This window comes from Corythoichthys intestinalis, chromosome 9 (assembly GCF_030265065.1).
Source record: "Corythoichthys intestinalis isolate RoL2023-P3 chromosome 9, ASM3026506v1, whole genome shotgun sequence".
Lineage (NCBI taxonomy): Eukaryota > Metazoa > Chordata > Actinopteri > Syngnathiformes > Syngnathidae > Corythoichthys > Corythoichthys intestinalis.
Genome location: NC_080403.1, coordinates 45,611,180 through 45,632,549, shown reverse-complemented (window position 1 = coordinate 45,632,549; position 21,370 = coordinate 45,611,180). Strand labels below are relative to the sequence as shown.

Genomic DNA, 21,370 nt, shown 5'->3' with positions numbered 1-21,370 from the left:
ATGTTAACCTGTGACCAGTCCTTGAACAAAGGCAGAAGGCTTCTACATTCACTTTGAAGGCAACATGCATTTTGTCTGATATCATTTTAAAATGCTTCGTGTCAGCCAAATATTATCAGCTACCCAGCAATATTGGACAACTCTAATATTGCACAACTATTATTGTTGACAACACTACAGTGTATTTTAAACTTAAATGTTTTTTTTTTTTTTTTTTTTTTTTTTCAGATACATCCAAACCACGGTGTGCACTTTGCTGGATTTGTTGCTGGGTTTTTTGTTTCTTTTGCACTGCTTTTACTGGGCTTTCTGGCTGTGAACTTGATTGGTCCGAGAACCAGACTGAATCTTCTTCAGCAAAAGGTGACTATATAAAATTATTATTATTTGACACTGTCTAAAGTTCTTAAACACACACATCGCTTGCAAAGCTTTATAGTTTTAAAGATCAATTAAAAACTTCAAAGGAATTCACCTTTTATTCGCCAATTTTTGTCCAATCAATGGACTTCTGAGGAGTAAAGAATTAATCATTGTAAATAACTTGAGACACCTTGATCAAGAAGTATTTTCCTTATTTTTGGAGTGGGGAGGTTTAATCTGCCACTACAAATTTATCGATTCAACAACCCTGGGATTGATTGTCGGCCGTCTTCTTGTCTAAATCTAAAAAAAAATATTTCTGGTGAAAGCACTAGGGTATGTGAACTGTTTTAGAAGCAGAAATATAATGTGTTAATCTACAATTCTAGTGCAGCAGAGGGTGGTGCTTTATTGACTCTGTTAAAAGATGTAATACACATATCAACATAATAATTTGCCTTTTTTTTTTCCTTACTTACCATATTGGCCCGAATATAAGACGGCCCTGATTATAAGACGACCCCCTCTTTTTCAAGACTCAAGTTTGAAAAAAGACTTTTTGAACACCAAATTAATTTTTATACAGAAAATAATTACAGTACATCCGAAACAAATGATTATAACAATATATTTGAGAGAAAAAACATGTTATTTTGCCTCATTCAAATCTTAATATCTGAACATTTAAATATGTAAATTAAAGTGCAATCGCATTCGTAAATGAATAGCTTCTGGTTTTTGAAATGTAAATAAACCAATCTATTGTGATAAAACAACAAAACTGCAATAACTGCATTAACCATCAAAGCGAGATCTAACTGTATTAACCATCAAAGCGAGATCTAACTGTAACTAGTCTTGAAACAAATCTGAATAAGAAAAAACATTGCTATAAAATAATGCAAACTGGTTAAACTTGAGAGTAGCTGAGATCTGTCTTGACAGAACATTACTTCTCAAGTTCAGCATTTGCTTAATTGATATCTGGCGCCATCTAGCGTCGTGAATGGGTATAATGTCTAGACCCCGAATATAAGACGACTCCTACTTTTTCAGTCTTATTTCAATGCAAAAAACATCATCTTATAATCGGGCCAATACGGTATATAAGTATTTTTATGGCTCTGTGTACTGCTGCAACAATTAATCGATTAACTCAAGTAATTTGATTAGGAAAGAAAGCTTCGAATCAAATTTTGCTGCTTTGAGTATTCATTTAGTTAGAGTGGAGTTGTAATGGTTTATTTTGAAAGCGTTTGGATTTAGTTTCACTGATTTGGGTTGATACACTGCCCTCTAGTGGCAACAGTGAATATGACATAACTCATTTAACATGGCTGAATCCAGCTGCTCCCTGTTAAAACCAACATACGGTAAGTTTTTGTTTGAGCTAATGTTTTTTTATTCATCCATAATTTAGTTATATTTAGCTGTTTTTATATTATATATATATTATATTATATTATTTTGTAGTATAGCTGTTTTTTGTGAGAATGTGTGTTTGAACGATTTGTTAAGAGCTTTGGGAAAAAAAAAGTTTGTATTTAATAGCATTTAAGCTAGCTGACTTTTGCTATGCAAGTTAGCCAATTGTTGTTTTGTTCATACTTTATTTTTTTATACCATTTGAGGCTAAGTGCAGGTATTTTAATTTTAAATGAAAGTGCAATTCTGCATAGTTTGAAGAAACAATCGGGAATTTTATTTTGTAGTCGCATTTAATTGTCTTTTGAAGGTGCAATCTTGTTTTACATCTCTTAAAATTAATTCTGCAATGCATTAAATGTTCCTAAACCGATTAGTCGATTATTTGAACTAACTAGTTGATAGATTAATCAACGACTAAAATAATCGACAGCTGCATCGCTAGCTCCGTGCATGAGTTTTTGTTGGATTTTCATAACTCAGAAAAACAGGAGCATTCCAGACCCTGAGTATGCAGACTGCAACTTGACTGAGACTGTTAAAGATGAGGCAACTTTCGAAGACAAAATTGTTGATATCATGGTGCTGGAGGAACCACAGAACATGAACCAGGCACTTGAGAAGTAAGGGAATAAATTGTGTTCAAACCGAATTTTTTATACTGACTAACAATTGACTTAATGTTTTTTTTTTTCTCTGTATGACAGCCTTGAAATGGCCACACTGTTGCACGCCACCAACAGCCTGGAGACTACTCGGATTCAGATCTACAAGGATGTTCTCTCTGTCCTGCTGGGAAGACTGCGGTCTAATGGCCATGTCAGCATCCAAGCCCAGCAAAGACTTCTCAGCGTGCTCCATGGGCAGTTGCTGGGTATGGAGGGCCGGCTGAAGGAGGAACGAGGTGCCCGCATGGCTGTGCTTGCAGCCAAGTGTAACCAGGAGACCCGGGAGGAGATGGAAGCAGAGCATCGGAAGGAGGCTGCAGAGAAGGCCCACGCTGAGCTGATGTGTCAACATGCAGATCAACAGGTAATGATGATGGATGCTGTACCGTTACAGAAAGGATAGCATTGCTAAAGTATCCTATTGTTGTTAAAAAAAAAAGATTTAGTGATAAAAAAAAATAGCCTAGAAGTGTTTAGATTGCATTATGAAACCTGTCACTGTCATGATTATGTCCTATCACTTGTCATTGAATCCACAAGGAGCTCCTCCAGTGTAGTGTCCTGCTGGAGAAACAACACAAACTGAGCCAGGCTAACCTTCAGCGCATTTTATTGGTCCGCCATGAAGAGGCCTCAGCAAAAGTCCAGAGGCAAATTATTGAGTGGCGGCGTGTGGAGCTTCATAAGATCTTCTCTGAGGAGCTGGAGGAAGCCACAAAGATGGGCGAGTTGGAGAAGACTGCTGCTAATAATCTTCAGCACAGTTACCTTCAGTGTCAGGTAAGCAACTAATGGAGCCGTGGTCACAATAATAATGCGGTCATTCATGCAAGACTAGAATGATTCATATAGGCTGGCTGGGGGGGTTCCTGGAATAGGCAGTGCCCAACCACAGACATGCTTTGTCCACTCAAAGAAAACTGGATATAGTACTAACGGCAGTCTGTTCACTGCATATGGTATCCCATTCATATAGTACCTTTGCGTTGTTACCTCCTCTTTCACCTTAAAATAAATGAATAAATTAAGTAATTAAAAAAAATTTAAATTAAAGGTTGGTTTTGTTCCTAGGGGGCGCTACACACATTTACGCATATTTTGATTTGACCACCTGGCTGTTGAGTAGGCATGTGCCGGTATGAGATTTTGACGGTACGATAACCGTGAGCAAAAATACCGCGGTTTCACGGTATCACGGTATTGCAATTATAGCTCCAAAATGTGTTATTTTGAAATGTATGGGTTAAAAAAAAAAAAAACTTCTTTCCATTGAACAGGATTTTTTTTTAGAACATAGTTGCAAATTGGAATATGAATGTATTGTTAAAATATATAAATTATCAATAAAAAAAAACAAATTTTAAATAAAATTAAAATATAATGTAGACTATACCCACAGCCACAGCTCAAGTTGCTCAAGTTTAGAGCAAGAACAAAATAATTTCTATAAAAAAAGTAAAAACTCTTTTGAATAAAATTTTTTAAAATTTATACTGCATAATTTTTTTTGAGGATTGAAAAGCTCAAGTGAAGTTTCGCCATTTTCAGCCACTGTGTCAACTCTAGTCTACATGATGTCATGCCTTTGTGTTAGAAAGAACAAAGAATTCAAAAGTTAATAAGTTAGTTAAAAATGTATAAGTTAGTTAAAATGTAAATATTGTTGTGGAAAGGTTTCATCTTAAAAAAAAAAAAAATAATAATAATAATTGGGAGTGAGACCTCTCCTTGATCCAACGAACGTGGATTTGTGCTTAGGGCAAGATCATCTTTCCTCAATTAACGATCTTTGATGCTATGCCTTTTTTTTCCCCTTCATTCAAGAGAATCATGCTTGTTTTCTCACTCTGCGGCTGTAACACTCGACGAAGTTGCTCTCCCAGCTAAGCCTAGGCTAACATTCGTCTTTTATAAGCTTTTAGTTAGTTTGTATATCGAATTTCAAAGGAAAATATGTTTTGTTTTTAGCGAACTCATAGTGCTAATCTGTTTAGCTACTCACACATGGAAAAATACAATTGTACAACGTTTTAAATGTATTCATTCTGTATATTTCACTTACCACGATTTGAGAGCTCAATAAATTGAAGAAAAGAACGCCTTATGTTTGGAGTATTTGTTTAGGGTTCGCTGGCTGTTTAGCCGATAATCACTTTCACACGCAGCAACAAACGGGAGGGGGTGAGCACTGCCACGCCACGCCACTTCTGGCTGGATTTTTGACACATGAAAAATGGCGAATACCGTACTACGGTCTGACGGAAAATTTTAGTGGTTTTGAAACCGCGACGTTTTCACACCACGGTAAACCGTGAAACCGGTAACCGGCACATGTCTACTTTTGAGTTTGGTGAGTTTTGAAGCATTCTGAGGGCGTCAAAGTTGGGCTCAAAGCGTCGGCGGGACACAGAATGACTGCTAGGGGGCGCTACATAGTGTATTTGGAATTTGTCTTCACACGGTATCAAAGATTGCACCCTTCTTGACATGCCTGCCGATTTTGGTGCATTTTGAAGCATTCTAAGGAGGTCAAATTGAGCTCAAAGTGGCTGTGGAACAAAGAATAACTGTAATAATAATAATAAAACCGAGGAACCACAATAGGTTACCTAAAAAAACATTGTAACCTGCATGTCCATACTGTTCAGTTATGGATGTGTTCTAAGTCAAATAAAATCAAATCAACTTTGATTCGTTTAGACCAGTGCTTCTCAATTATTTTCTGTCACGCCCCCCCAAGGAAGACGTAAATGTTTCGCGCCCCCCCAAACTCTCTGCCGCCACTGTAAATAGTATCATTTGTCTGCAAAATTACTATTATAAATACGCATGTGCCTAACATTGTCCTTTTTTTCTAATAAAGAAAAAAAGTAACATAGATCAACTTATAATAAAGTATACCTTTATTAACATTGTTTTGTTTGTAACAGAGAAGACTTGACGTGCATCAATTTGCCTGAATTAAAAAAAAAAAAAATCACATCCAAACTAAAAAATACACTCAAGGTACATTTTTGACCATTTGATACAGAAAAATAAAATGTAATAAAATCAGTAAATAATAACAAATTAAAATTGATTAGAAACATTCACTCATGAGGACAATGTGCCAAAAAATTTGACCGAAAAAACAAATCTGAATAAAAGAAGAAAAAAAAAGTGTCCTTGGACAGGACAGTTTTTATTTTTGCTGCTCACAGTATTTACCTCCTTTGCAATGGTGTGGAGTTATTTTGCAATTAGCATGCTAACTATGCTCACTGGCTTACTGATATAACACTGACAAAGCAGGACGATTGTTGGCAATATTCGGCACGTTTTCACTGAAAAAAATCAAGCGGCTTAACAATGAGATTGGGGTCTAATGTCTTTAAGTGGCGTCTTAATTGATTTGGCTTCTGGCTGTCTGCTATAATTATTTTTAGACACAGTAAAAAGTGGTCTTTCATCATCACCCACTGTATTAAAAGTCAAAGCTAAAAGGCAAACGGCACGAAAAAAGCGCATTCACGGCGGCCGAGGTACAACCGTAGGTGAGGGCGGTCGTCGTGACGATCCCAAGCCGAAAATGGCACTTCTCAGGCGGCGACGTGAGAACCGGACAAGACAGTGGGTCGCTGCGTGAGTGAGTCCGGTCGGAAAACGGCTTTCGAAAACGGCGGTGGCACACTGCTCTTTATATCTCTTGTCTGTGTGTGCTGAGTGCTCTTCCTTAGTTCAAAAATACTGCGCGCACTCTGAAAATGAGAGCGCCACTGCCACTTACTGAGTGGATGTGCAAGTACACTTTATTCCAGTACGGCAAAAAAATAAACATGTTCCCCGAGGTCACATGCGCCCCCCCTGGCATCGCTCTGCGCCCCCCCAGGGGGGCGCGCCCCACTATTTGAGAAGTACTGGTTTAGACCAAGTCACAACAACAGTTATCTCAAGGAGAAAACAAAACATGTTTTAAGGTGCAGTAGCCCTACGCTGGATTTCGACCGACTTGAGCATTTTTTTTCTTAACCATGTGTTTGTCGTCATCTTCCAGCTTTCAGTGTTTTTGGATATATACATAAGTGAGCTTATTATCCGTGTCCAGGATCTGCTGGAGGAGACTCTGGATGTCATCCTTGCCAATTGGCGTTATGTGCTAGCTGAGCGTCACGCACAGAGGAAGTTCCTGTTACACAGCCTGCACAGCCTCAATGGTCTCATTTCTGACACATTCTCTGGCACCTCCAGCAACTTAGACAGGATGTTTACGCACATCAGAAGGTTGGATTATAACAATCTTATCATCTATTAAGCCTCATAGCTGCATTCTAATTGTGCTCATGTTAGAAGAAGCTAATGCATATTATTCATTGTGTTCTACCAGAGGGAGCATAGTGCCTGCTGAACAGTTGACTCACCTCAAGGAAAAAGCCCAAAAGGATCTGGTGATGGTGAGGCAGAGACTGGATGATGCTTTGAGCCAAGAGAGGAGAGCCATGCGCTGTGGACTTGTAAAGAAGAGAAGGGAGCTTATCTCTGACATGGTTGGTAGCAATATTTTTGTTTCATATATTCTCTACTACTACCAGCATTACTATTAGGGATGTCCCGATCCAATGCTCTGTATCGGCACCCGAAACAGCTATTTATGGAGTAGTTGACAGTAACTGATTTGGTCACAAAATCGGATCCAGTAGTCAGGGTTTCCAGTGTCATCGTGCTTTTCGGCTGCTGTAAATCAAACCGCTAGGCAAATATGTCTGCTGAGTGGGACTACTCCTCTTGAGAAACTAATGATAGTAACAGAGTAGGGCTGCAGCTATCAATTACTTTAGTAGTCAATTAATCGATGAACTAGTTGGTTCGAATAATTGAGTTATCGGATAAGGAACATAAATTAAAATACCTGAGCTAAGCCTCAAACGGTATAAAAATAAAATAAAATAAATGAGGATCTAAGTACAACAAAAGAACAATTAGCTAATTTACATAGCGAAAGTCCGCTAGTTTAATCAGGGGTGAAAGTGGTTAGAATTTCTTGCCGGAACTCCCTGTCAAGAAGGTCGCCACGGAGCCAGATTTTTTTTTTTTTTTTTGGGGGGGGGGGGGGGGTTGTAAACCTCCTCAAACCACTGAAATGCAGATAAAACTGCTTTTGGCACAGTTATTCCTATACCATATACAAACAAAAAAATCATTTTCATTCAAAATACCGTAATATTTTTTCAATGATTTGCAAAATAAGTCAACAAAAACAGAAGTAACCACAACCTCTGTCTAATCCCCCCCCCACACACACACACATTTCCGAAATGCAAATCCTCAATTTCAACTAGTTAAGAACATTGAATGTACATTAAAATTGAAGCTAATGTAAATGTTAACTTTTTTTAAATAATGATATAACTAACATGCAGTACAGGCCCAAAAGACACACCTCATTCATTGCATCACAAATGAAGGTCCCTACCCCACTGATAAAGCAATAAATTCCACTAACCAACCCTGAAAAGGCATACCTGTGAAGTTAAATACCATTCTAGGTGACTCCTTCTTGAAGCTCATCAAGAGAATAGCAAAAGTGTACAAAATGTTAGCGGAGCAAAAGGAAGCTACTTTGAAGATACAATAATATTATACAAGTTTTTAGTTATTTCACCTGTTTTTACTTAGTACATAGTTCGACACATGCTCATTCATACTTCTTTTATGTTTAGTGAGAATTTACAATGAAACTTGATGAGTCTAAATAAATGATGGCCAGTAGATCAAATAAACCCGCCTCTTCAACTCTTTCCTTTCTCGTAAAGAGCTGATCAGTTTTCCAATGCATTGCTTGCTTTTTTTTTTTAATTGCATCAATTCACCAAGCGTTTTTTTTTTTTTTTTTTTTTTTTAACACAGTGTTCTGTCCTCACTAAACGTGAATTTTTTTTAGGTTGGCGGACAGGAGAACGAGGCAATAGTGGATTTTTTTAAATTTGAAGCTCTTCTTCACTTTTGACGAATCAAAGCTGCAACACATACATGCACTCATGTTCAAATAACACACATATTAACAATAAACATTTTACACAAAACAATTGGTGATCATACCTTCCTCCAGTACGATCAATATGTAAATTTAGTAAATCAATTCAGCCCAGTCTGCATAATAAAGTCCGCTAGCTTAGATGCTACGAATGCTAACGTATTCACACTTCTCTCATAGCAAATCACTAAACATAACCAAGCAAACAGTATCTCCAAACTTAACTACAAATGCCAACATACATCAACTGAAACAACTTACAGCTTCAAGTGGACCGAACCAGAGTAAGTAGCTGTCCCTTAGCCATGTCAGAAACATCTGCTTCTCAGTCATAAAAGCCAAGAGTTCAGACACACCCAACTCCGCCACCAGAGGGCATCATTTGACAAAATACAATACTTTAAACAAACCATCACACATAGGATTTTGACAGTTGCCGTCATATTTTCGGGATCAAAGTACCGTCGGAACGGCGTTCCGGGTCGAAAACTCATGCCGGTACGGAGATCTGGCTCGTTCCGGCCCACTTTCACCCCTGAGTTTAATGCTATCAAATGCTAACATTTTTCTTCACCATGCTCTTTAGAGCTGAAACTATTACTCAAATAATTCGAGGAACTCTGTTTTAAAAATTGATCGAGGAATTTTCTCCGCCTCGAGGAATCGTTTAATTTGGCCAGCTCTAAGCCTGACGTTTGCCCGGACTACTTTCAATGCAGCACAATTCGCTGACGTCGCGTGTGTACAGGAAAAAGAGAGGCAGCATATACATAAGATTTCAACCACGCATGAATATAGAGGTAACGACGAAGAAGAAGACAAAAGCGAAGAGAAAGGCACCAAGAAAAAGTAAAAAATTAAAACTGTACTCATTACTTTTTGTATACTACTACACTGTTTTCGAAGGTGATGTAAGACAAGAGCTATACACAGGTATTCCCTGGGTTAAAATGTACCTGACTTATGTGATTTCGACTTTTGGACACCAGAGTCTCGTCTGCCATTTTGTCTCAAGTCACATTTTTTTTTTTGGTCGCGTAAACAGTACCTTATTGTACCTCGCAGTATCTTATTTTTTTTAACTTTATTTTATTAATATTACTGTTCTGCCCTTTGGTGAAATGTGTATTTGATTATAATGTTGACTTTTGTTTGTGATGCATGCTTTTATTTTGGCGCAGGCAGCGTAGAGCAGGTAGCACTTCCGCACGTGAGTGGGAGCTCATGTACAAAGAAGAACGCATTTGCGTACAGTGAGAAGAGCGCATTTGGTCCCACGAAGAAGTCGTGCAGCCGAGTGACAGAGAGAGGGGAAGCATTACAGCGCTCACTAGGACTTAGCTCTAATGTCTTGGCGAGCACAGTACAATGACATATAATACATGTTTTTGGATAGTTACTTTGAGATTTAGAGGGTATTTGGGGGTACTTAAAGGGTTTATTCCAATTTACACGGAAATTCGGGTTACGTTGCCATCGTGAGAGCGGAACTCATTCGTAACCCAGGGACTACCTGTATTTTAAATAAATCTGCCTTTACAAAGATGGTCAGTTTTAATTAATAGTCAGCGTAAGTGTGATGTGATTATTATCCATATCTGTTTGCTACTGTCTTACACCATTACTTACTCGCTATACATTTTTAGCTCCTTAAGAGGGGCTAAACTACTTGAAAAATAAACATCAATTGATATCTTTTACGAAAACACAGCACCAAGATGTGATAAACCTATTTGAGGTCAAGCCCTATAGTTAACAGAGCTTGAGGGTGCAACTGTATTGCAAATACATTTACTGAAAACTCTATAAAGTGCTTAGACAAGAATATTTCTTTCCCTCTTAACACAAGTACACAGCCTTCTGTTATGTTTGGTGAGCTTTTTATTAACTGTTGACTTTCATTTAATGTTATGGAGAGTCAGTTTGCAATAACTTTGGACTCCTGTTGCCTCCTTTCTTAACGAGATTCGGGTTCTCATTTCTTAAGCTTAGGGTCCACGTGCAGAGACAGAAAGACTTGTCTGGCCTTTCTAAGAATCAGGACGGGAACATAGAAGTCGCCGAACATCTGTCCTGTTGGAAGGACCTGCTGACAACTCATAGCTTGGAGCTTGCTGAGCTCATCAATAATTTAGACGAGGAAGCTGCTGCTGACATTCGCAAGGTAAACAAGCACTAAACACACATTCAGTATGTACTGTATGTACATCTGGCCTAAAAATATATATGTAGACTACTTAAGATATATATTTGTCTCCCCGGTCTGTTGCCTAGGTAACGATGCGAGTAATTCAGAGCTCCATGGCAGATGTCAAAGCCATTCAGCCCAATGCAACACAGGCCCTGCTCGCAATCCTGCCACCAAGCGTTCAACATTCACTGCTGCAGGTAGAATCAGAATCAGGCCAAGGAGGGAGCGCACTCCTGCAGAGCCAAGAGAGGCTGCAACAGGAAGGCAAAGCAGCCTTACACACTCTTAGCACCACAAGAGAGAGGCTTAACAGAGCCATGGAGAGGGAGCTGCAAGAACAGAAGGAGCTCAGGGCTCACTGTAGAGCTTTCTTCAGGTTATTATATTAATAGTGCCATGTTACACTACTTAGACTTGATTTACTCTGCAGGTCGAATTGCCCGATTTCGATTGAATATCTTGAGTATATCCAATCTTTTTCACTGTCCATGACCATTTTAAGTAGGGTTGCAAATGGTGGCAATTTCTGGTTAATTTTGGGAATGTCTCTGGAAAAATTTCCACAGGTATTTACGATTTGGAAATCATCGGCATTTTTATGAATTAAGTGAGTAATTGAGTAATTTCACTCATATGTAATTGTTAGATGTGTAACATTTCATCAATCTCGATCAATCCATCATTTTGTTAAACACGATTGTCGATTATATCATAATGTTCATGTGTCGTTTTGTTAAAAATTACTTTCATTAAGATGTTTGAAATGTTTCAGCAACCAAATTGTCTAACACAGCAAAATTGCTATGTATTTTTCATTGGTTTAGGACGATGAAATGGAAATGATTGTGTTAAATATGTACATAATATGGCCCTTGAATCGAATCGTAGCAAACCATGCAATATTTGCTCATATCGATATCATCATGAAATTGGTGATTTACACGCCAGGTAAGGAATATTTTGTTACACCGAAATTAGAGCAAATCGAATACTCTGTCTACATCTGAGGACAGTACAGTACGTGATTTTTTTATTTATTTTATATATATGTATAATGTACAGTAACTTCATGTCTGAAGTTTGCACGTACGTATGTCTCGCAACCTAAAACTTGAAATTGACAAAGTGGTGACTCATGACTGAAAACAAAAGATAGTTAATGAATGTAGTGTTGATGTTAGGGCTGCAACTATTATTTCCATAACCGATTAATCGGACGATTAATCGATTCATTGGATAAATGTCACTTTTTTCAATTACCTTCACAATTTACCTTGAAGTTTTTTTAGGCATGTTGTAAGTAACAATGAAAACAAAATGGATGACTATTTCCTTCAGAATTATTTAATTACAACTTTCTGACTTAACTGTAGTCTGCAACTGTATCAATTAACATTCTAATATCTAATTTATTAATCGATATAATCAATTACTTTGTTAAACTAGACAGATGTCTGAAAATTGGCAAGAGTGTGACTTGTTGTTTTCCAAAGTAAAAGCAGATTTATGTTAATGTCCTACTTTGACGTAACAAAAATATAATGAAAAAAATCTGATATTTACAACAGAGAAGTTGGAGAGACAGTACAGTACGTCCAAGAATTTAGACAAGTTTAGGGTGAAGAAGTTCCTAAACGATTAATTGGTTATCAAAATTGCTGTCGATTAGTTAGCTCATCGATTAGTTGTCATTTAATTGTGGCACATCTAGTTGATTTTTTTTTTTTTTTAACTCAGATTGTTTTAGTCAGCTGTTGGAGTACTTAAAAATATCTAATATACATAATTTCCCAATCAAGAGCCAACCTTCAATTTACGAAATTCCATCTTTAGTCCCATAAATGATCATAAATTCCTTTTATTTCCCACTGCAAGTTGTTAACAATGAAATTTCATGGAATTTTGCAACCCTAATTTTAAAGTGGCACACGTCCCATATATATGCTATACTGATGGATCACATGAAACATCCCAAATGCACTTAAAACCAAATTACACTTATGGGAACTGACTACACAAGCATCCATAACAGGCAGTGATGACACTAGAATAAACAATTATGAATGAACACTAAAAATATTTAAGTGCTGTTCAGTTGATCTGGGTTGTTTGAAACCCATCTCAATTGAATATTCACACTCGCATGGCATTTACTATAACCCAAATATTCCATTTAAGAGCAACACACTTAGCCTGATTATCTTTGCATGTTCTTGTCAGGTGTTTGTGCTCATCTCAGCTGACTCTGTCTGAGGACGAGCGCCTGGGGATTAAACTTGAGTTCCAGAAGCATCTTTCTGTCATGGACCGATGCCTCATGCTGCCTCATGCTGTTTCCAGAACTAAAGTCCACACCCACCTCACACTTTGGAGGAAGGACAATGAACAACAAATGGTGAATATATCATAAGCATAATGAACATGATTCTATGTGATTTGCTGAGCAAGTCCAGTGGGCTGGATCCTACTCAATACCAACGGTGGTGCCTGACAAAAGTGTACATATATAGAGTAGCGCTGTCAAAATTATCGCGTTAACGGGCGGTAATTAATTTTTTAAATTAATCACGTTAAAATATTTGACGCATTTAACGCACATGCCCCGCTCAAACAGATTAAAATGAGAGCACAGTGTCATGTCCACTTGTTACTTGTGTTTTTTGGTGTTTTGTCGCCCTCTGCTGGCGCTTGGGTGCGAGTGATTTTATGGGTTTCAGCACCATGTGCATTGTGTAATTATTGACATCAACAATGGCGAGCTACTAGTTTATTTTTTGATTGAAAAATTTACAAAATTGATTAAAATGAAAACATTGAGAGGTTTTAAGATAAAATTTCTATAACTTGTACTAACATTTATCTTTTAAGAACTACAAGTGTTTCTATCCATGGATCGCTTTAAGAGAATGTTAATAATGTTAATGCCATCTTGATTTATTGTTATAATAAACAAATACAGTACTTATGTACAGTATGTTGAATGTATATATCCGTCTTGTCTTATCTTTCCATTCCAACAATAATTTACAGAAAAATATGGCATATTTTATCGATGGTTTGAATTGCGATTAATTACGATTAATTAATTTTTAAAGCTGTGATTAATTCGATCAAAATTTTTAATCGTTTGACAACCCTAATATAGAGTGGTTTTGTTTATAATCATACCAGAACAGGCGGTTTGGATTAATTTCTAAACTGCATAATGGCCATTTGTAAATTTGATTTAATTTAATTGCAGGTGAATCCAAATTTGGGCAAGAAAGCCAGTCTGAAAACACAAAACATGTCCAACGTAGTTCACTTACAGAAGAAGCTTCAAGACCAGATCCAACTGTTTGAGGAGGAGAGGGCAAGGGAGATGGATAATGGTGTCATAAACAAGGTGAGCATCAAAGATAATGTGCAATTTTTTTTAGTTCACTGAGGCTTATATTTCAAAAGGTGACAAAATGGCTCAAAAGACTATAGACAAAAGTAATTGGCCTCGTTACATCTTATGACTGAGAAAATATGTTGTAAACACGCATCTAAACTTTCAGGAAGGCTTTTTTAAAAAAACTGCAGAATATGACTGAATTTATCCATTTTTCAACGAGACAATAATTTGGGATGTCAATATTGTTGACAATCTGCCTTTCTCTTCTCAGTAAGTTGCGCAGACAGGTTCTTTTTATACGTGACACAAATTAAAACCAAACAATGAAGGATTATGAAGTGTCTTAATGTTGTGTAAGACTTCGCTGTATGAGCTGTCTTTTCTAAGTGTATCATGAAGTAATTTGAAGTCAAATTTACAGAATGTATCCTGCAGGTTGAGGAGGAGATGAGGGAGGAGAGAGAGGAATATTTACGTGCGCAGGCTGACAGTCTGGCAGTGCAGATGGCTGCCGTTCACTACCGAAAAGCTGAGAGGAGGACCAAAGCCTTGGAGACGTCCAGAGCACTACTCACTCTGCAAAGCCTGCTCATTCATCACCTTCAGGAGACAAAAAGTCTGACGAAACAAGAAATGGCATCAAGTATACAAAGGCACTTCCTGGTAAGAGATCTGTTGTTTGGTTTAATTGTAGGAATACAGTGGGGCAAATAAGTATTTAGTCAACTACTAATTGTGCAAGTTCTCCCACTTGAAAATATTAGAGAGGCCTGTAATTGTCAAAATGGGTAAACCTCAACCATGAGAGACAGAATGTGAAGAAAAAAAAAACAGAAAATCACATTGTTTGATTTTTAAAGAATTTATTTGCGAATCATGGTGGAAAATAAGTATTTGGTCAATACCAAAAGTTCATCTCAATACTTTGTTATGTACCCTTTGTTGGCAACAATGGAGGCCAAATGTTTTCTGTAACTCTTCACAAGCTTTTCACACACTTGCTGGTATTTTGGCCCATTCCTCCATGCAGATCTCCTCTAGAGCAGTGATGTTTTGGGGCTGTCGTTGGGCAACACGGACTTTCAAGTCCCTACACAGATTTTCTATGGGTTTGAGATCTGGAGACTGGCTAGGCCACTCCAGGACCTTGAAATGCTTCTTACGAACCCACTCCCTTGTTGACCTGGCTGTGTGTTTGGGATCATTGTCATGCTGAAAGACCCAGCCACGTCTCATCTTCAATGCCCTTGCTGATGGAAGGAGATTTTCACTCAAAATCTCTCGATACATGGCCCCATTCATTCTGTTTTTGACACAAATCAGTCGTCCTGGTCCCTTTGCAGAAAAACAGCCCCAAAGCATGATGTTTCCACCCCCATGCTTCACAGTGGGTATGGTGTTCTTCGGATGCAAGTCAGTATTCTTTCTCCTCCAAACACGAGAACCTGTGTTTCTACCAAAAAATTCTATTTTGGTTTCATCTGACCATAACGGATTCTCCCAGTCCTCTTCTGGATTATCCAAATGCTCTCTAGCAAACCGCAGACTAGAGCCTAGTTCGGGCCTAAAAAATCCAGCCCGACCCGACACGGCCCGAGCTCGATCACTTAACTAGATTTGCAGGCCCGAGCCCGAAAAACCCGATTTTTTTTTTGTTTTTTTTTTTTTTGTTTTTTTGAGTGACGCGGAAAAAACGCAGCAGCAGCAATTTATTTTCATTTCTTCGAGTTGGCAGAAAAAAACGTAAGTTTTCTTAATGTTTAAATAATCTACATATTTTTTTTAGAATTATCAAAGCATTCACACAACGAAATAACGCTGAGAAAGTTTGTTAAACATATTTCTGAGTGTGTGGGATATTGTTCTCACATGGACGCGCCTCTCTGACAAGGAGAGGGAACAGGAGAGGGCGGCGCCTCGGCCGTGCAGCGGGAGGACAAGAAGAAAAAGCGGCCGGCGCCACGGCGTTCGTGCACACGCACAAGCAAAAGCGCAATACAGAGAGCATGCTCTCCATTTTATTTATTTATTTATTTATTTATTTTTTTGAGTGACGCGGAAAAAACGCAGCAGCAGCAATTTATTTTCATTTCTTCGAGTTGACAGAAAAAAACACAAGTTTTCTTAATGTTTAAATAATCTACATATTTTTTTTAGAATTATCAAAGCATTCACACAACGAAATAACGCTGGGAAAGTTTGTTAAATATATTTCTGAGTGTGTGGGATATTGTTCTCACATGGACGTGCCTCTCTGACAAGGAGAGGGAACAGGAGAGGGCGGCGCCTCGGCCGTGCAGCGGGAGGACAAGAAGAAAAAGCGGCCGGCGCCACGGCGTTCGTGCACACGCACAAGCAAAAGCGCAATACAGAGAGCATGCTCTCCATTTTTTTTTTTTTTTTTTAATTTTTTAAAATAATTTATTAGTCCGGCATGGCGGCCCGACCCGACCTGACCCGAACGTGAATGCTTAAATTGTGGGCCCGACCCGACCCGACATTCGGGTCGGGTCGGGTTCGGGCACAAAATCTAACCTCTACCGCAGACGGGCCTGGACGTGTACTGGCTTTAGCAGGGGGACACGTCTGGCAGTGCAGGATTTGAGTCCCTGGCGGCGCATTGTATTACTGATCGTAGCCTTTGTTGCTGTGGTCCCAGCTCTCTGTAGGTCATTCTCTTGGCCCCCCCGTGTGGTTCTGGGATTTTTGCTCATCGTTCTTGCTATCATTTTGACGCCACAGGGTGAGATCTTGCATGGAGCCCCAGATCGGGGGAGATTATCAGTTGTCTTGTATGTCTTCCATTTTCTAATAATTGCTCCCACAGTTGATTTCTTTACACCAAGCGTTTAACCTATTGCAGATTCAGTCTTCCCAGCCTGGTGCAGGTCTACAGGTGTCTTTTATACTGATAATGAGTCAAAACAGGTGCCTTTAATACAGGTAACGAGTGGAGCCTCGTTAGACTTTGTTTGAAGAAGTTATACCTCTTTGACAGCCAGAAATCTTGCTTGTTTGTAGGTGACCAAATACTTATTTTCCACTCTAATTTGGAAAATAATTCTTTAAAAATCAAACAATGTGATTTTCTGTTTTTTTTCCCACATTCTGTCTCTCATTGTTGAGGTTTACCCATGTTGACAATTACAGGCCTCTCTAATCTTTTCAAGTCGGAGAACCTGCACAATTGATGGTTGACTAAATACTTATTTGCCCCACTGTATATTGCCAATTTGCCTGTTGTAGATGGTTAAGCAAAATAGTACAAACTGCTTTCAGTATAATGCAATTTACGTTCTACAGCACTAAAGCCAGTTATAAATGTCCATTCTAACTTGTTACAGTCCAGTTTCCAGGTATATGATGGCCTTAGCGTTTTCTTGCAGGGCCTTGAGGAAGCAGAAAAACGACTTCAGGAGGAAAATAGAGAGCTGGACCAGCTGGAAAGTGTTCACTGGTCAACTCAAACCCACGCAGAGGACAGTGATTCAGCAGAGGAATATGATGAGGAGGAGCTGTTCAGTCTGCAACCGGAGAGCCGAATGTCAACCATCCTTGAGGAGGCTCTTAATAAGTGTCATCAAGTAACCACTGTATTGGCTACGAGGTAGGTCAGCAGAATTTCAGGGTGGCTGTTGCCTTTTATTAATCTTTAATATATGAAAATAAAGGTTGCAGCAGATGTCAACGGACATTCAGACGATGGAAGATCTAAGAGAACAAATGGCACTCAAGAGGCTCTATTCAAACTGCGACCAGGTTCACACACGTTTAATACAAACTCAACAGCAGGTTTTCTGTAAATATATATTTTTTAATCTGATGATATTTGTGATTACTTCTGTATTACAGGACCTCCTTTTTGCATCACAACTAGCAAAACAGTGCCAGATGTCTGTTGAGATTCTCCTCGAACTTCTCCGTCTACTGCTCCCCACAATGTCCGAGAGTGAACTTCTTTCCATCACTGATGCTCTCTGTCCCAAACAGCATCTTTGTTCCTCGTCCACAGACCAGGAGCATTTGGCGTAAGCATTAGAATGATAACTATAATACATCATTTTATTCACAGGAATCTGAAATTGATGTGTTATACATAGGTGCATCAGCGGATTTTGAGGGTGGGGCCAGGCCCTCCCATGGTGGCCAAAAAGTGTCATTGCATGTAATTGATTTTCCAATAAATATATATATCAGAGGTTGCGCGAGACTTTTTTGTTGTCTGTCATTTTGACTGACAGGGTCATAAAAATCCGGTCATAATCTATTTTTACCCGTCACTTAAATTTTTAAAATGATGATAATGACATTGTGGTGACCCTTTGTTTGGCATAATTCACCTTCCGTACTTGTGTGTCCATTTGGCCCAGCGCGTTCCCGGCTACGACAGTCACGTGACAGAGACACTCAAGGCCCAAACACACCAGCAACGTGAACGTCGCGTCAACAATCTCGCCGCGATTACGCACCAGTGACGCTCGGCGTCAATTTCCATAGGACGCGTTTCACGAGCAGCGCGTCTGTGGAGCGGCTCGATCTGTTCACGCGAGGATTGCAATATCGCGCGAGAATAGCGGGTATTTAAAGGTAATAAAACAACAACACTTTGCCTTTCAGACCCCGCGTATTGGCGAGCTTTCTTTTTGAAAGAAGAAAAAAGAAGTCATGTGCTAAAGCAAAAAGCAATCCCAATGACAAAGATTTTAACATTTTTTTTCTTATGAACATTTTTCTAAGCTTTATTGATGTTTTTTTCTCAAGTTAAAGCACCACGCAGGAATTAATTTTATTGTGTAGCAGGATTTGTGTATTATTCGTATTAATTGCAGGTGTTTTAGCTCATTTCAGTTTATTTTATTTATATAGGAAGTTACGCATATTATTTTGAAAATCGACCGGATCCACCGTATTTTTACACGAGTGACTTCCGGCCTGCCCGATCCTACCTAGTAGTATTGACGCAGGGGGGCTGCGTCTCGCGTCAAAAAACAAACTCTGCTGTTCTTTTCGCGTGCGTCGCGTTTAGCGCTTCTGGGACGTGTCTAACACGCGGACGCACTGCGACTGGTGTGCATTGGCTGATTGACTTTAACGGCCGCGTTTCGAAGCGTAATCGCGGCGAGATCGTTGACGCGACGTTCACGTTGCTGGTGTGTTTGAGCCTTTAAGAGCCGCGCGCGGTCCCCTCACTATCCACTCGCTCTCGCTATATGATTGGCCGAAGAGTCGAAATGCTCTCCCGTGAACTGCCTGTTTAAAAATGTTCCCGTTGTTACTTCTTGCGTTCGCTTATAACTGCCCATTTAAAAAGGAAAAGCGATGGATGATACTACACACAGAGTGTATTATTAACAAATGTTAAAGTTGAATAATCATCTAGCGAGAATAAGGAACGTCACTGACAAGCGCAGGCCCCCGCGAGTGGATAGTGAGGGGTCTAGGATAGTGCGCCTACAGCTAACAAGACTCTTAACATTGCATACCGCTTCAACATATTCAATAGTATTTAGTTTTCATTCATTTTAAATTAATATTCTGTCCGAACAAGCTTAACAGAGAATCCACACCGTGCCATCACACATCAAGCAGATGAATATGTAACTTTTTCTCCGCAGTGACAAAAACAGCTAACTGTGGCCCCAGTAGTTAGGTAGCCTACCATATGTAGCATATGGAACAATGAAATTAATAGTTCACCTGCTGTGGCCTGAACGTAGTCTCACACTTTCCTCCTGGTGCGCATGGACTTGAATTGCGTGCCCGCTTGTACAGTCCCTGTTTTTTCACCTCTTTTATCAACACCGTCGTCGTTTTGGGGCTTTTTGAAGAAACTTCGGACACTCAGTTGCCTTGACATTTTTCAGAGTAAGGCCAACGACGTCATGCATCAAGAGAGACAATAGCTAATTAATATGCTCACTCGCCACCCTGTGGTCTGGGGTGTGAACTGCAACCGGTCAAAATGACGGATGGACTTCAGTTTTTTTCCGTCACCGTTTTAAAAAATCGGTCAAGGACGGAAAATATTCGGTTAACGCGACCCCTGATATATATATATATATATATATATATATATATATATATATATATATATATATTGTAAAGCAACAAAACTGCAACAAAAATGAATGAAATGAACAAAAAAAAAATTTTTATAACGGGTCAAAATTATTTTTCGAACAGATCATGTGACTAGCACCTTAGATGGTCATTTGCTTTGCATATAACTTTCACTCCAAAAAAAAAGAATTAGGTGAGGGCAATTTTATTTTTCTTTGATTGAAAATACTTTTTGATTGAAGCAACTTTTTGGGGGATTGAATGATTTAGACACAAATGACCTACCCATAATATAGCCCAAACACAAAAAGGATTGCTTCAATCAAAGAAAACTTTTTCGATGAAAAATTAAGCGTTCAAATGCAAATTTTTCAATCCCAAATATTTTTTCGCATTCAAAAACTTTTTTCAATGATTGAAATTTTTTTTTTTTTTTTTTTTTTGATTAAAGTGATTTTTCTTTTTGAAAAATATTTTTTTTTGAAGCAAATAATTTTTTGATTGAATAACAGACAAAAATGTCCCAGCCAAAAGGTGGCCCAGACACAAATCAACATTACTTCAATCAAAAAAGTTGCTTTAGTCAAAAAAACTTGACTTCAATCAAAAATATAATAATTATAATAAATAAAAATAAAAGAAAAATAGCTTTCACTTGCATTGTTTTGAGTTTCAGATTTATTTTTGCATTCAAACACTTTAAAAAAAAATTTTTTTTATTCAAGCGACATTTTATTTATTTATTTATATATATTTTGATTGAAGCAACTTTTTTTGATTGAATAATAAAGACACATATCTACCTCTATATAGCTGCGCCCACGGGATACAATTTTTGACTGGGGTAACTACATTGGCACGACCCCGGCGGGCTTCAATGGATGACGATCTTGGCGAAAAGTATTGCCTAAGCAGCCTGATTTAGAATTCCCCTCAAGAATGATGGGAAACAAAAAAAACGCTCATTGTCAACTTATTATTATAAATATTCTCATAAGTTAATTTTATTGCTGACACTGCGTTTCGGGGTCATCATGTTGTGCCCCCTCCCCATGTCCCAAAAGTCAAACTCCGCTTATGCTTCGGTGTAATATTAGTTTTAATGGAACTCTTAAACACCGTTTTTAATATTTTCTAGTTTTTAATGTTTGCCTCAGATTCAGAGTTTTATATTTATTTCAGTCTTTAATGAACTAAACAGACAAATAAAATTGGTGTTTGCGAAAGAATCATGAATTCAGAAGGAAATAGTTATGATCAACTCTGCCCTTTGG

The 21,370-nt window shown here is 38.4% G+C and overlaps 1 protein-coding gene across 1 annotated transcript in view; it reads left to right on the top strand.

Annotated features, from left to right (window-relative positions):
* Positions 1-21,370, top strand: part of LOC130922249 (limbin-like) — a 39,025-nt gene that overhangs the window by 7,714 nt on the left and 9,941 nt on the right. Inside the window, exons 8-21 of the mRNA XM_057846897.1 lie at positions 229-363; positions 2,272-2,411; positions 2,496-2,820; positions 2,997-3,236; positions 6,541-6,716; positions 6,820-6,979; positions 10,454-10,630; positions 10,741-11,033; positions 12,878-13,052; positions 13,899-14,042; positions 14,472-14,699; positions 17,423-17,643; positions 17,708-17,795; positions 17,889-18,064. Of these exons, the coding sequence (XP_057702880.1) occupies positions 229-363; positions 2,272-2,411; positions 2,496-2,820; positions 2,997-3,236; positions 6,541-6,716; positions 6,820-6,979; positions 10,454-10,630; positions 10,741-11,033; positions 12,878-13,052; positions 13,899-14,042; positions 14,472-14,699; positions 17,423-17,643; positions 17,708-17,795; positions 17,889-18,064 (2,678 nt within the window). The remainder of the gene's footprint in view (positions 1-228; positions 364-2,271; positions 2,412-2,495; positions 2,821-2,996; positions 3,237-6,540; positions 6,717-6,819; positions 6,980-10,453; positions 10,631-10,740; positions 11,034-12,877; positions 13,053-13,898; positions 14,043-14,471; positions 14,700-17,422; positions 17,644-17,707; positions 17,796-17,888; positions 18,065-21,370) is intronic.